The sequence below is a fragment of the Hyalella azteca genome, unplaced genomic scaffold (assembly GCF_000764305.2).
Source record: "Hyalella azteca isolate HAZT.00-mixed unplaced genomic scaffold, Hazt_2.0.2 contig6926, whole genome shotgun sequence".
Lineage (NCBI taxonomy): Eukaryota > Metazoa > Arthropoda > Malacostraca > Amphipoda > Hyalellidae > Hyalella > Hyalella azteca.
The window spans coordinates 308,062-325,172 of NW_025937066.1; the positions used below are offsets into that span (position 1 = coordinate 308,062).

A 17,111-nucleotide genomic window follows, 5' to 3' on the forward strand; every position below is an offset into this window, starting at 1 on the left:
CATCGCGCTATAGATCCCGTGACGGGGTCAATCAACTCAATCCCCGTTATCCTCATTTCCAACAACGCCAAATTTTGACGTCTTATTCAACGTATAAAATAGTACTAGGGCCCGGGGGAGCGTACAACACCCCAGGCGGGGGCACAACCACCCGCCCCCCTTGCGGATTCAACAATAAGTGAATTTTCAAATAACAAAATCAATATGAAAATGTTGGCTCCTTCCATATTCTTGATGACTTGCAGCAGCCATTTTAGCTTCATCTGATCCAGGTATTTCATGTAACCTATAGGGTAAATCAAAGACAGGAGCTGCAGCAAACGCTTTATTATAGTCTGCCAAAGGCGCCACTCTTCACGGTAGAAAATTGAAGGTAAATTCAACAAAAAGGGGAAATCCATCCATTATGTTTACGCTGAAAATTCAAAAGGAACATATCTTGGAGGTGAATGAAAACTATGAATAAAATATGGATTAAGTAAAAGAGGCCAACAAAAAAAATAATAAAGTGCTGTCACTTTCGACTAGCGAAACAGCTTCAATGAAGAGAGCTTCATGGTTCAAAAAATAGTTAGCCGGGGAAAAAAATGACCACACAAGTAAAATAACTTCCTAGGTCAAGCGAGTTTACATTAGTGAAGTTGGGATCGAAATAACGATCAATCTGATGTAATAACAGATGCTGAAGCCAGCCGAGATGCAGATCGTGGGCGGCCCCGTAAATAAGCATGACTCACTTGCAGTAAACTTTAGTGACATTCGAAGTTATGTGACCTAAAACTAAGTAGCAAACATTTAGCAAAGACACTCTTACCGCAACAGATTATTCCAAGTCGTGTCTCGCTAATAACAATGAAGAAAAACTTGTCACTCTGAAAACAATCGATAATTAGACAAATGAAATACAGATGTTTGTGTTAAAAAACTGAACCCACACAACGAATAGGAAATGAAACCATGGCGCTATCAATATTTTTACCCCTTTCTTTATAACCACTTCCCTGTGCTCATATCTATAATTTCGTTCTGCATTAAATAGAATATAACGTGGAAATAGGCCTCAGCAAAATCCATTTGAAAAAGTAAAAATACTATGAATTCCATTTCACGGCATCAGAAGTGCACCCACCCATCAAGTTATATTTCTTCAACATCAAATTTGATGAATTGGGGTACATGGCCAGTGTAGCGCAGGAATTTCATTAGATCTGAACATGTGACTGATATAGAGGCGGTATTGACCAGAGGATGGAAGTCAACCCGTTGCTGAGTGTCGACATTAACCGCGTCGTCTAAAACAAGCGCGACACGATGTTGGTCGTCGTGGACGAGACCGAAAACAGAGACGGAACCTGGCTGAACGCCCAGGTTTTCGTAGAGTGCATCGGCGTCCGCAAACCGAAGATCTTTGCACTGCAGTGCCTTCCCCAGGCTATTGAGCTGCACCTGCGAAATAAATAGAATTATGAAGTGAGAAATAAAATCGTATTTTGCAACGCGTAAAGTACAAGTCATACCTTCCAGCAAGTAAATATGTATGGGATGAAACACGGTGCAATAGCAGCAAACAATATCAATTAAATAGACAAAGCATGAGGGCAACGACGATAAATTAACTGCAATTATTGAACATAAGAATAACAAAAATTGCGAGGTTTAAATCGAAATAAATAGAATACGAATATTTATTTTCCAATCATTAAACACGTTGAGTGCGGGACGACCCACAGATTGGTTGCAAGGTCGTTCCTGGACTAATTCTACGATTTAGTTTTTTTTATTACATTTGTCGACAAAAATTTATGATGTCAGTACTACCTCATTTAAATTTTAAAATGTACGGAAAATATGAAAATTTATTTTAATTTAATTAAAAGTATATTATTAGTTTTTAGGCCATCTGCCAGCGCTGGTGGGTCGTGCCGCACTCGACGTGTTGAATGATGAAGGCACGATGAAGGCACGATACCAAGTCGACTCTTTAATTTATTAAATCATTTGTATTCAATATCCAACAAAATTTATCTTCTGCGCTACCTAGTGGCCATTAAGATAAAGTGTCACAAAATCACAACAGTTATAAGAAATTAATAGTAACCGTAGTTACATCGTTCAACGAAAACTAAATTAACCAAATATTGATTTCATCGCGCTGAAAGAAAATCACAAATCAATTTGAAGCAAGGGTAGTAATTAAACCGTGCCATGCACGTGAGCAAGTCTAGGATATCTCCAGGAATGAGGATAGCCTTCATGTCCATGTAACTCACAGAACAACAAAACTCTCTCTGATGAAAATTTCAGGAATGAGAATTGCGGTGATGATGAACAAAATAAGATGTTGCTGGTGTCACAACTGGTGCACAAGAAATTTTATTACGTGCAAACAAATTAAAAATTTATAATAAGTGAATAAAAAATTTCAAGGCAGCTCGTTCTTAGGCGTCTTTTCCCACAAATACACAGAGTTCCCAAGTTCTCAATTGGCTACCTTAGCATTGTGTCTCGTGGCAACAAGATAGAGCTGACGTTTCTTCTTGTCTCTGAGGAAGAGGTTCTTCATGTGCAGGCCTGGCCAGTCACCAACATGATTGACTAACTCCAGGGCGGTCATGACAGGCGGGTGTTCCCGTGTCTCATACGCAATTCCAAGGGAATTCAAAATGTTTTCCAATCCATGGCGATCCAAAAGCGTCTTTGACTCTGAATTAGGTGGGATAGATCCGTTTCGTTGCTCGAGCGCCTTCAACTCATTCTTACTATTCTTCGATGAGCATTGAGGAGTTGAGCTCATCTTAGTCTTGGACTGAACAGGTGCGGAGATTTCACCAGGTTTTTGATTTACATTCAATTCATTGTACCGATTTTCTTCATCATCCGTCGTTGAAACGTTTTTAATGGTGAACTCGGACCGAGTATTGGACGCGGTGGGAGAGGAATCTGGAAGGAAACAAACAATGCTCTTCCAATTCCAGAAATCTTCGAGGAGGAACAGAAAATATCTCCTGGATGTTGTTCGATATTATTCACGAGGCATCACAATTTTTTAGCGTACTTGTCTGTACAGTTGTTATTGCCCATATAAAGTTAAGAACACCATCACACTAACATCACTAGCATCAAAACTGAATTATTTACAAAAATTGGATATTTTAGCGCATTTTCTAATTTGTGGAAAAAAGGCGCTGTTGTGCTCGTCATGTCCGTCCGTCTGTCTGTCCGTCCGTGACTTCACGTTTTATGCACTATTGTGCTCGTCATGTCCGTCTGTCCATCTGTCTGTCCGTCCGTGACTTCACGTTTTCGTCGACGAGAAAATGCGCTCGCTGTCACTCACTGCAGTGAGTACTCAGTTACATTTTTTTTGTTATTATGGTGGCCACGTACTTTACTGACGATTCAGGTATCACACCAAAAGTTGCAAATAAACATCATCAACGAGATGGGAGGTTTCAATTATTGTAAATTATTTAAATATGAAATCGCTCCTCAGGCGCAAGGAGCGGAAGGTCTCAAGAGGCCAGGCAGCTGAGGGCGGCAAGAAAAGAGCAACGCCGGTATCTTGAAGGGACGACGTGACAAGGAGGGACAGGTGAACAAGAACAAAGACACTCATACAGGAGGCTACTAACACGAGAAAGTGAGGCTAGTTAGTATGCAACTTACTCATACATTCTCGCAACGCGGTAAAGACAAAGCACAAAGCAGATGACTGTAAGGAATACTGCTTACATAACAACTAACCCCACAACTGAGACCTGCAGTCTCAGTTACCCACAGGTCTGTGATGAAGTGCTCAGGAACAAAGGCCTTAATTGGGCAAAATACAATGGAATTTTTGATAAGCATAGATGACACCTCTTCTTCACAAGGTGCGAATTTGTTTACATTCTTTCATTACTCATCACTAACGGCGATAAGCTGCTTTCAAGTTTGCAATAAATTATGTTGCTTGCTGATATCATATAATCAGAGGCTTCGATTAATTTAGACCGACCTTAGTCGTAACGACTTCACCTGATAAGCGAGCGAACTGCATACCGTAATTCTTATCAAAGAACAAAAGGGAGAGTAAAAGCACAAATTCTAATATAATTTCATAATCAATGGAGGAAATCAGGAGCCAATGTTTGTTTTATTCTTTTTTGTGCCATTCTCCATACTATTTGATCTACCCCACATGACTACCTATCTGTTACTACCAAGGTTCCATTTAACGGGGATAACATGTAACAAATGCAAAATGATCACACATATTTAATAGTCAACTGACTGGGGGAGAAGATCGTGTCGCGTAGGTTGAACCACTTGGTCACGAGAGGCGTGAGCGTGACGCCCTGAGCGAGCAGCTGCTTCAAGGTACTCCACACCGCGACGTCGCCGCACTCGCCGTACACCGACGATCCATGGCTTGAAGACTTCAAACTGGAATGTATGATTCAATTGGAAACCTTTCTTAACCGTGGAACTCAGAAAATATGGTACGTTATGTGATTTGAAACCTTTCTTAACCGTGGTACCCAGGAAATACTGGACTTTACGAACAGAAACCTGATTAAGAATTTGTTAGATTTTGTTACAAGTGTAAAAAAAGAAAAAAAACAAAGACGCCTAGGATCTAATTTTAGAATCAAATATCCAAAAAAGAATGCACTTCTGTGATTAATAGCTAAAAACTTCCTTAGGTTTAAAATTGCTGGAGTGAAATCAGCATTAGAACTCAAGTGACACAAGCTTCACGATTGAACTCTGGTGGATAACGAATATGCTCATCAATTCATGACTCAAAATATACTCCATATTGATCAGGGAAGTTTTGTGATGATGAACAGCATATTAACAGCACAAATATCTATGTTCATAAACTTGTATTCCTAAGTACTAAAATAACAACTCTTGAAATGCTAGCATCATAAAATTTGTCAAAGCTCAAGGCTTAACACAAGTCACATACTTGTTCTCCACGGTATTCAAGAATTTTGCGACAGCTTTCTTGTCAGCCTGAGCAGCTGTGCAGCAAGAATCGAGGACTAGGTCCGTGCGGGCGATGTGAGCAAAACTTGCTGATGCTTCATAGTGGTACGGCGAGGAGGCCGGCAGCAGACGACACAAGTAACGGATGATGTTGGCTTCGCCGATGATAGGGCACTGGTGCAGAGGGCTTACCTGTTGTCAGTGCCAAGATACACACAATTAGATAATACCAAAAGTGAACTATAAATGTGATAAAATAATGTCAACAGTTCAAGATAGGTGCAATGAAAAAATACATAGAAAATGTGATAACAAGGCCAGGAGAATTCTAGAAATGAAAGCGGCAGTAGCGTATAATCTTTGCCGCTATGAACAATTGAACATGAAGAATTGAAAAAGGTGTGTGGAAAAACTACGAATTTAAAATTACTTTTACATTAAATCGGATTGTAAAAATCCCACTGAATTGCAGGCGACAAAAGTAATCTTTTAATTCTAGTATAAATTATTATTATAAGTAATTAAGACCGCCCAAAAAATCAAAATAATTTGCAAGAGTTTTTCTTGGAAATAAAACCCGTGAATTGGCACCATGAGGGACGGCGCAGTCACAGCACTCCACACGAGCGTGACGACGATCTGATGATCAGAGCGACTGCCGCCGCTCACGCTGCAGCTGCTGAAGGCGCTCCGCAGGCCGTCCGGCACTGAACCCTGAGCAATAGTACAAGATTCTATTACAGGCTGGACCTACGCTAGACAGTTACAAGAGCCAACACTCGAGTTACTGGGTGGCCAGGTCATCATTTACATGGTCTGCACCCCAATTACATATATATAGGTTGGACCAGGTCACCAGTTACAGGGTCTACACCCCAATAACAGGCAGGGCCAAGACCCCAGTTACTGGGTCTACACCCCAGTTACAGGCTGGGTCAAGACCCCAGTTACTGGGTCTACACCCCAGTTACAGGATGTCCCAGGTCCCCAAATACTGGATTTACACCACAGTTACAGGCTCGGCCAAGACCCCAGTTACTGGGTCTTGCGTGTTGCCAAGACCCCAGTTACAGGCTGGTCCAGGTCCCCAAATGCTGTATCTACACCACAGTTACAGGCAGGACCAGGACCCTAATTACCATGTCCAGGGATGAGTGCAGAAGAGAGGTGGTGAGGACAGTGTATCCCGCGGCTCGCAGTGCACCGGCCAGCACGATGACGCTGTAGGGGGGACTCTGAGGTGACGCGCGAACTACCATGTCGTGACACACACTTGAGGCCTGCAACAATAATTGGCTGTCGGTAACACCTCAGGGAGCTTAGAATTAACATAAAAGAAGCAATGATTAATGTGAATAATAAAAAATTTTCAATTTTCTTTCAATTTTCAAACAAAAAGAAATGCATCTTAGTTTTATGATTCTGGTGTGAATAACCAAAATTATAAGATTAATATGCCATAATTTGGCAAAATGGTCTTGCAATGTCATAATTTTCTAACTTCAGTCGTTGTCATGCGATACTTTTGTACTTTCTTACTTATGAGATGGTAGAGCAAACAAAATGATACCTGGCAATGATCTCGCAATTTTCCAAAGATATCTTAGAATTATGGTAAATGGCATGGGTGAGTCATAGAACTCAAATAAAAAGGTATATTTTAGGTTTTAGCATGTTATAAGACTTTCTTCATTAAGATCTTTACCAATGGCATGACACAAACAAGTTATTTACACTTTCTAAGGAACAGAAAATCTTGCTTTTCTAAATTATAAATATTCTAAATCAATTCAGTACTTGAAAATGAATACAAATCACACATCACTGCACAAGGAACTGAAGAACAAACAATTATAAATATTTGCATAGTACAAAAAACTTATTTTATGATTTCAAAATCACGAAACAACAGCAAGACATCAATACAGTTAAGGGATCATTCAGTACCTTATTATAAAAAGGCATGATTTAAAAACATAGATGGCCACAAAATAATCATAAATCTACAAATGGGACTTGGTAGTCTGAATTTTGATTTACCGTACTAAGTGTTTTGATCTCTCATACATAAAAAAGTCCACTAAAAAGTGAGATACTGCACCTATGAAAAAATTGATATGCAAGAGTTTTGTTTCTTGATTAAAACCTCAAACACGTCTCATTTTAAACACATATGGTGAACAAAATTTCATTACTATATATAATAATCTGGCAATGGCGGCTAAATTTGAATGTGTATAAACTAGAAGTAACTCTGTATTTTAAATATTTTCTCAAAATTAGCCCCTCGTCATTAGTACGTTGCAATCACTCCATAACACATGGTATTGGGATTAAAACTGCAAAATCAAATGGGACAAAATTATTTGAATTAAGAGTCACCACTTCGTACAAAATCAAATGTGATCTCTAGCCTCAAGTAATGGAAACTTATTTATGTGCTTTCTAAAGACATGAGACAATAGGAACAAGAAAATATTAAATACAAATTTCAAAGCAATTCTCACTGAGGAGACAAACCAAAGAACAATGAAGCATCGCTCAAGTTGTAGCGGATATTAGCAGCCTTCATTAGAGAGAAATTGAATGTGCAGAATTTGAGCAGTACAATTATTGGTTTGATGTGTCAAGAGATGTAGGTATATGATCAAAAATAATCTCATCTGAAAATATGATCAAAAATAATCTCATCAATAAGTTACCGTATACAAAATTGAAAAAATTGATTGGAAAAACATCAATCAAAGCAAGACGTCAGTAAGAGCATAAGACATAACAACCACAAGCTTGAGAAGCAACAATTAAGATTAGAGGAATTTGACCAACAGCATGGCACAAATTTTTGTAATAAAACGGTAATTAATTGAGACAATTTTTAAAAACATGTAACGTATAATAAGAAAATGTTTACATAAATGAAATTTTAAACCATGCAATGGTGCCGACAAGAATTGCAGAAATGATTTTTATTTAAAGCAGGAGTAATCTCAAACAATGACTAAAAATACTAGGTGTATGCATTGTTAATCAACAATAATTTTTAAAGGCGTGGCATTTATAACTAATTTCGAAATTAATTCTATTCCACTGAAATAGTCAATATCCATGAAGATCACTCCCAGAAATACAGACACCATTCGTCTTTCAAACATTTTACATAGTGAGTGGTAGGTTGAATTTGGGATTGTTAAAAAATCTGAACCAAATTTTCAAAAATCTTGAGCTGCTGAATAATAGAATAATGTAATACAGTACATAACAGAAAACAAAAACATGCAGCATTTGAACAAGTTAAGACTTTGTTGTAAGTTGTGATTTGGGTAATTAGCATAAATGTTTGTAAGTTGGGGGGTGTATGTAGAACAAATATATGCAAACCGTTTAAAATGGGAATGCGCAAAAGGCATCGTACCTCCTCATCAGGATGCCAAGTTGGACATCCTGGCTGCCTGAGAATAACCTTGGCGAGCCTGTGTTGTAAAAGCAGCAACTTTTGCAACACTGCTTGGTGCTGCTCCAGCACACCAACACTAACAGCATCATTGCTCATACTTCCCTGCCCATGCACAAGCAACCCAATGTGTAATACATATTTTCATTGAAGAAAGTTTTTGATGGCTAAATGGAGTGCACCATGAATAACTTCAAAGTTTTTTTAATATTTAAGACTTGAACTTGAAGGAGGCTGACAATACAGGCAAAATGTTCACAGTATATCTCTGCCACAAGATGCAGCTAGACGAACAAATTTCAAGTGTAGATATATGATTAATTCTTGGAATAATTTTATAGGCGCAATGATAAGGTTGCCTGTGTCATATGGAGCGTGTGAGCACCAGCACGCACATTACGTCAAAGCAATGTCTGATAAATTCAAGTATTAACAGATACTTTTCGATAGTAACACAAACCCAAGGTGCAAAACTTTTCTCTGCCACTAAACTTAGTGAGGATGCGATTAATCACTATCGCTCATTCAAATTACACAAAATGAACGTCCTGAAAGAGCCCTCTACCCCAATTCAATTGAAATTATAGTTTTTGATCAATTAATACAATAATATCAAAATTTATAAACTAACCTAAACTAAACTTAAACAATTTAATAAACTTCACACACGCAACATATGTTAGGCACTAAAACTTTAGCTGTGCTGTATGCCATAAATATGCAGACAAGCAACATTAGTTCTTCAAAACTATTTCTCACGTTGCAGTCAATGTATTAAAATACAAATAAAAGTGTGGTGGATATTAATTATCTCAAACATAGAACGCTGCTGATACATGGTGATTATCAAAAGATGCAGAGAAATTATAAATAAAATTCATTCTTCATACAATACAACAATTTAATTAATGCAAAATATCTTCTACAAAAAATATTTATGATGAATATATTAATGAGCTGACCTTTTCTCTAGATACAAACACAGTTCTGCCCATTTCATAGAAATTATAAGTGCATTCCACAGAGAAAAGTATCAATTAAAAACGACTGTGCAATTATAAGTTGTTTTCTTGATATTACTTTTAATATACAATATAAAGTTATATATATTCATTAAAATTTTCAACACTGAAAGACTGCCTGCATCAAAGCTGAATACATCATTTAAATCAGAAATATTGAATAGGTATACATCTTTTACAGTAAAACCATCCATCTCTGTTCATCTCTGATAATTGCCAAATGTGCAGCCTACATAGAAATATAGCAACTCTGCATTTACATTTCCAACAAATTGCTACTGCATAGTAACACACACTAGTAACTAATAATTTATTTTTCATCAACAGGGAACACTTAACAATTGTATAAGATAAAAAAAGTTAGTTGAATACAATAAGGCAAACTAAGACCTTGCAATAGATTTGTTTATCAACTGGGAAAACTTTAAAATTGTAAACAATTAAAATAACTAGTTAGTTGAACAGCACCAAAAGAACACAAAAGTTACAGTGACATGTGGGATGAAGAGTGGCAGCTGAAGGACTTGCTCTCTCAGTTTTCTCATGATGCCCAATAGTTGAGCTTGATTTTGTGCTATAACTGCATAGTCATTGCCACCAGATTTAACAACTTCTTCATCTTCAGCATTGAGGTCCACGAGCAAAGGTTTTCCATCAACGTTTTCAAAAATACAAGACTGCACTACCACAGATTCCTTGAGAGCACCAACACGATCTCGGAGACTATGAAGCTGCTTGACAACCACTTCTTGTACTGACTCCAGGTTTTTTTGAGCATTTTCCAAAGTGTCTGCCTTCTCAGCCATCAATTTGAATGTCAGTGCATATGAATACACCATAATTAGTTTACTAATTATTTAGCAAAAGTAGAAAATATTCCAAGAAGCAAATTCACTAAGTATGCACTATGCAACCAATATGTCATAAGAGTCATTGTCATTTGTTACAAAAAAAAAACATGTCAAGAATAAATGAGTCAGTATAAATATATTGTCTTTTTATAAACCAACTGATGTATTGTTCTGACAATAAAATGATAGGCAGAGAGCAAATTACAATAATAAAATATGCCATTCTCATGGTATGAAAGATTCAATGAAATATTATAAAAGACCTTGATGTTAGTTGTGGGACAATGTGCCAGCTCCAGTTGTGGAGGCAACTCAAGCAGAGCAGCCAAACTCTTCTTCATTTCTGATAATCCCTCCAGAACTGAAGCCTGTTCAGCAACTAGTCGCTTTGGGGAACATTGATGCTTTATCCATATCCTTATACTGGTTACTGATTACAGATACTTTATTTTATTTATAGTAGAAAATGCAACCCCAAAAGAACATAGGTATATAGTGAGTAATAAGAGATAAACTTGTTTTAGTGCAAATTGTAACATTGTTGAGACAGATATCCTGTAAAGAATGCAGTCTCAACATATAAATAGCTTATTCAAACAATAAAATGCTTACCTACCTTAAACTGTGGAATGCCAGTGAGAGAAGTTGTAGCAATCTTGCCTTTTGTTACATCATCACTACTACAAAGTTGTTGAGATTTCAATTGGTCAAGCTGTTGCTGCAGACCTTGCAGCCTCTCCAAAATAGCTTCTTGACGGGATGCGAGTCTGATTTTTGCATCCATTGATGAATGACAGTCATTTGCAGCATCCTGGAAAGAATGACTTATTGATTTATGGCCAAATTATGTAAAATTTAAGGCAAATGCAACTCACATTGGATTAAAATGAGTAAAACTAGACCTTGCTTTATATTTTGGTGATATCTTTGAACAGGATGAAACTCGGGGAGAAAAATGTTAATGAAGATGAATTGAATGGTAAAATATTGAGATTTTACATAATTAACTTCTTGGGTAAAAGAAATCACCTGATAAATATGAATTAAATTGACTTATGACTAAAAATTTTCTACTTAGTTCTGAAATCTTGAAGCTCTGAAGTGACATACCATCAAAAGGGTAATAAGGGACTGTTTTGAACATTTTTTGTTAATAACTTCTTACAATGAAACATTTCATAAACAAGTATAGGCTCATTTTATAGCTCTTAGCGAGGGCTATCGAATGGCATCTTCAAAATAAAACCATCCCAAATTACCCCTGGGAATGGGGTAATCTAGGACACTTGAAATAAAACTCAATTTTAAAATGTTGAAGCATGCAGAGTGAACTCATCCATTACTAACAGTACTCTGAAGTCCTCCTCTTTCATTAAGGATGATGTAGATTTAGAATAAATTACATTTTCTGTGTTTTTTACTTGTTTATCCTTTATTGATATGTTATCACCATATTCCTTCATTACTGTATTATTGATGTGATATTACCCTATCCATAAACATGCCATTGAGCATTTACAGCAACCTTGTCCACTGCAAGCTTCATATCAGCAGGCGTATAACATTTCTTCTGTATCTGTAAACTTACAGGACAGCTTGTAATTTCACACCATTTTAATTGGGTTAAGTGAATTTACTATAAAAAAAAGTATAAAAAAAAAACAACCTGAAACAGAAAGGAATGTTTTAGTAACAACCATATTATATTTTGGAGAAATAAATCATAGTTTAGGTTAATTACTTTTCATTTTATGATGCCCAGTGCACAATTCTATACATGACATTCCGTGCACAATTTTGTTATGACCGATTATGCATTAATTTTTTGATAAGTGAAATTTTTCTGCTGAGCAAGGTAAATTTAATCAAAATTCTTTGTTTTTAAACAATTTTTAATTTTTTGTTAACTGGAGCCTTTGCTAACTGAGGTTAAACTGTAAATGCATTTTTTAGGGGTATCCCTTATTACCCCATTGCGCAGAAATGGCTGCCATTTTTTTACGAGATTGGCAAATTCCGTCAATCGCGTTTTCGAGCCAACACTTGAGTGCAACTTTTATGTAAGTAAAATTTTTTAATATGACAAATATTTTTTTTGCTCCAGACCTTAGTAGAGGTACTTTTCCAAAATCACATTTTTTCGCACTTTTTTCAGCGATTTTTTTAGAGATAATAAACGTATGATTTCTTAACTTGCTTTATACAAAATAGATAGTAAAAATGTTGAAGTTTACACCATTATTTTTAGTTTTGCAATATTTTGATTACAAAATGTCTACAAAATATGGGATGCATGTCCCGATTTACCCCGCTTGTCCCTTATTACCCTGTTTGGCAGTAGGTACGTTAAATAACATTGGGATTTCATGGCATATTTTGGACAACAAAATAGGATATACCATATATGTAATTCATAGAAGAAGATGATTCATCTAGAGCCAATTTGAAATACTGGGCAAAAGTTTCCTAAAATTTTGGGTGGGAAACAATCATTTCACAGTTGATTTCTAAAAATTGTAGGTAAAATGGGCTCCTTTTCATTTTTTTCACTGAAAAAATTACAAAAAGGTCATAAGAGCCACTAAAATTGGCCAGATTCACAGGAATTTTTGTTTGTTTCATGGATGACTTCTGCCTAGTTTTCAAGTTAGGCAGTTAGATCTAGCAGGAATCTCTCAGCCCCAAAAATTTAGGGAATACCATCAAATAGGGTAAAAAGGATGTTTTTTTCATTTACAACTTCTTACCATTATATACTTCATCAACAAGTTTGAGCTCATTTTAATGATCTTTGTGAAGGTTATTGCATGGCATCTCCAAAAAAATTCCATATGCTATTCGTAAGGTGTCAGAAAAAGAAAAAAAGCATCCTGAAGTACCCCTGGGAATGGGGTAAGACGGGATGCTTGAAATGAAATTCAATTTTAAAATATTTGAAGCATGCAGAGTGTACTCATCCATTACTAACAGTCCTCCAAAATCCTTCTCTTTATTTGAAAATGATTTAGATGTAGAATAAATGAAATTTCCTTTGATTTGTACTTGTATTTACTTTACTAATATTACCCTTTCCATTTTCATCAACAAACATTATTTTTTCTGTTCTACCCAGTATGCCTAACACTATTAAAAATTCCCCGATAAAACTTCCATGCCATTGACAACAACCTTGTCCACTGCAAGCTTCATATCAGCAGCCATATAGCATTTCCTCTGTAAGCTCATGGGACTGGTCTTGTAATTTGCACAATTTTAATTAGGTCAAGTGAATTAATCCACCATAACAAAAAAAAGATTGTAAAAAAATACTTGAAACAGAAAAGAATAATATAGTGACAACTATCATATTTGTATGGAGAAATAAATCATTGATTAATCATAGTTAATTACTTTTCATTCTATGTTGCACGGTGCACAATTCTATCTATGATATTCCATGCACAATTTTGTGATGACTGCTGATGCATTAATTTTTCCATAAGTGAATTTTTTTGCCAAGATAGGTAAATTTGATCAAAATTCTTTGTATTTAACCAATTTTTTTTTTTGTCAACCAGAGCCTATGCTATCCAAGGTTCTACTGTATTAAGGGGTGTCCCCTATTACCCTGTGGGATTGTCCCCTAATATGCCGTTGTGGAAATGGTGGCCATTTTGTTTTGGATCAAGGTTCGCAAATTCCATCTATAAAGTTTCAAAGCCAACACCCATGTGCAACTTTTATGTAAGCAAAATTTTTTAATACTGCAAATATTTCTTTTGCTACAGGCCTTAGCAGAGGTACTTTTCACACTTTTTCAGAAATTTTTTAGATGTATAAGTATGATTTCTTAACTTGCTGGATGCTACATAGATAGGAAAAATGTTTAACTTTACACCACTATTTTTAGTTTACAACAGTTCTACAAAATGTCAGAGGACTGTCCCTTGTAACCCCACTTGTCCCTTATTACCCCATTTGATGGTAATATGTAAATAGATCCAAAATCAACAAGAGATCCAAAATCAACATGACAAAAATTCTCATTGGAAAAATCCTTTCTAGGCATCACAGCCTGTTGCACATGTGGACCAGTCAAATGAAACGTGTGCAAATGTTTGATTTGTGGACCTGATAGTGCTACTGATTGGGTAGGTTGGCTGCAAAACCATTGTGGGCAAGTCCTCAATGTTGCGGGCAAGTCCTCCCCACAATGTCTCCATTATAACTTTTATTACATAGCCAATTTTTACAGTCAAAACTGTGCACAAGTTCAATATATCATTTTACTATATCTGCAATCTTACAGTATGATGTCATTTTTGCATAATATATTGATACATATTTTTTACAACATTTCTCTTTAACTTCACTTCTTGTTTGTCTGTTTGTCTGTCTGCTACAAATCTTATAATCGATTTTTAACACACTTCTACCTCTTCAATTGATCTGAAATTTGGCACACTTGCATAAAGATGGAGACAGCGCATGAATCAATTGACAGAAAAAATAATTTCAAAGTTTTAAAAAAAATTTTATTTCTAACATTAAAAAAAATTGACAAACTAATTTTGTCTGCTACATATCTTATAATCGCTATTAAACACACTTCTACTTGTCAAATCAATCTGAAATTTTGCACACTTGCGTAAAGTTGGAGACAATGCATGATTCAATTGACAGAATAATTAATTTTGAAAAATTTTGTGTTTTTTTAATTTTGAAAATAAAATTTAAAAATGACTTTTTTATATTTGATGATAAAATTATAAATTCATTCTACATATGTAACATAGCAGACACTGAATTCTTTAGAAGTGTTGTCTTCAAAAAGTAATTTTTAAACGCATATTATTTCTATTCAGTGTGCAAAATGACTACGTACTGTCAAATGGGATAATAATTGACAAGAAGGGTAGATTGGGACAGTCATCTGCCATGGCGACGATGATGGCGTAAAAATGTTATAGTAGCAAAACTAATTGAAATATTGCAGAACTAAAAATAGTGGCCTAAACTTCAACTTTTTACAACACTTTAACTTCACTTCTTGTTTGTCTGTTTGTCTGTCTGCTACAAATCTTGTAATCAAAATTGAACACACTTCTACTTATCCTATTGATCTGAAATTTTGCACACTTGCGTAAAGTTGGAGACAATGCATGAATCAAATGACAAAATAAATAATTTTAAGAATAAAATTTTTTTTCAATGTTAATAAACTGAAAAAATAATTTTGTCAGCTACAAATCTTATAATTGATGTTTGACACACCTTTACCCATCCAATTGATCTAAAATTTTGCACACTTGTTTGAAGTCGGAGGCAATGCTTGAATCAATTGACAGAATAAATAATTTGAGACAAAAATTTTTATATATAAAAAAAGTTGAAAATTAATTTTTTTAATATTCAAAAACAAAATGAGAAATTTATTGTACATCTTCAACATCTTCAACATTGGAGACACTGGATTCCTTAAAAGTATTGTCTTTAAAAAGTAATTTTTAAATTTATATTATTTCTATCCATGTAGCATAAAAGCAATTAAAAAATCATACATTTACTAGCTCTAAAAAATCCCCAAAAAAATGTTGAAAAGTGATATTTTGAAAAAGTGCTTCTGCTAAATTCTGTGGTAAAAAAAATATTAGCTGTACTACAGATTTTGGCTTGAAAAAAAAAATGCAAACAGGTGTTGGCTTTAAAACTTCATTGACAGAATTTTCATACCTCAATCCAAAACAAAATCTACAGAGTACAGAGGAGGACTTTGGAGTACTGTTAGTAATGGACGAGTACACTGTGGATGCTTCAAACATTCTAAAATTTGTTTTTATTTCAAGTGTCCCAAATAACCTCCTTACCGTAAAATGGGGTTACTTTGACCGGCGGGGTAACTTTGACCATTTTTTGTTTTTTTAACAAAAACCCCCAAAACTCCAAAACAATTTGACATAGAAAAATTTTGTCAATGGCCATCAAATGCTTAATACTGAGGCTATGTAACACAATAGAAAGATTTAAAAAGTTTGTATATCTAATAGGTTAAAAAATTAATAATGTGACCCATGAAAAAGAGCTATTATTTAAAGCCTGTCGGAGTACCCCCTCAAATTTTTTTATTTTTGGTAAAATAACTCCAGGTTTTGATGCATTGTAGTAGAACTCTTCTAGTTACATATGCAAAAGACAAATTTTAGGAAAGTGTCATAGTTTGCAAATGGGGGGTGCTGCCCCCCAATGGGGTAACTTAGACCACCTAATGTCAGCCCTGACGGGGTAACATAGACCGGCTGGAAGTTAATATAAAATTACCATATTTAACATATTTTATGTTTGACAGCCTATTTATGTTTTTTCTTTATGTTTCAGACTCTACAGAGTCTTATATATGGTAATTTTAACTTAATTTCCAAGCCAGTCAATATTACCCCATCAGGGCTGCCATAAGGTAGTCACATTTCCCACATTATGGGGCAGCACCCCCCATTTGCAAACTATGACACTTTCCTCAAGTTTGTCATTTGCATATGTACTAGAAGAGTTCTACTACAATGCACCAAAACCTGGAGTTATTTTACCAAAAAATAAAATTGATTTTACCACCCGGTCTAAGATACCCCAAGAGCTGGGGTAACAAAGACCATCACTTTTTTTTAAATTACATAAAGACTATGAGAGGCAGGAGCCAGCAATTTATAGTGAGTGAAGCTAGAGTATAGACCTGTATTTTGCATGTCTCAATTCAAGTTTAATTTAGCTAGTAAAAAAATGACATCATTTATAAAATAAAAGTGGTCTAAGTTATCCCCATTTTACGATGCCCCGTCA

At 35.5% G+C, this 17,111-nt stretch overlaps 1 protein-coding gene across 3 annotated transcripts; it reads right to left on the minus strand.

The window, feature by feature from the left end:
- Window positions 1–310: 310 nt before the first annotated feature.
- On the minus strand, window positions 311–11,156 carry LOC108680236. 3 transcript variants are annotated; one of them, XM_018169022.2, is made up of 10 exons: window positions 10,915–11,154; window positions 10,562–10,684; window positions 9,936–10,241; window positions 8,387–8,530; window positions 6,114–6,254; window positions 5,566–5,688; window positions 4,955–5,166; window positions 4,274–4,425; window positions 2,492–2,940; window positions 311–1,446 (listed from the first exon to the last, which is right to left on the minus strand). In XM_018169022.2, the coding sequence occupies exons 1-10, from the start codon at window positions 11,080–11,082 to the stop codon at window positions 1,138–1,140; spliced, it is 2,127 nt and encodes a 708-aa protein (XP_018024511.1). In that variant the 5' UTR covers window positions 11,083–11,154; the 3' UTR covers window positions 311–1,137. The 3 variants fall into 3 exon arrangements, with proteins under 3 accessions (XP_018024511.1, XP_018024512.1, XP_047737001.1); XM_047881045.1 differs by lacking the exon at window positions 2,492–2,940 and having other exon boundaries at window positions 1,367–1,446; window positions 10,915–11,156; XM_018169023.2 differs by lacking the exons at window positions 9,936–10,241; window positions 10,562–10,684 and having other exon boundaries at window positions 10,915–11,139.
- Between the last annotated feature and the right edge of the window lie 5,955 nt (window positions 11,157–17,111).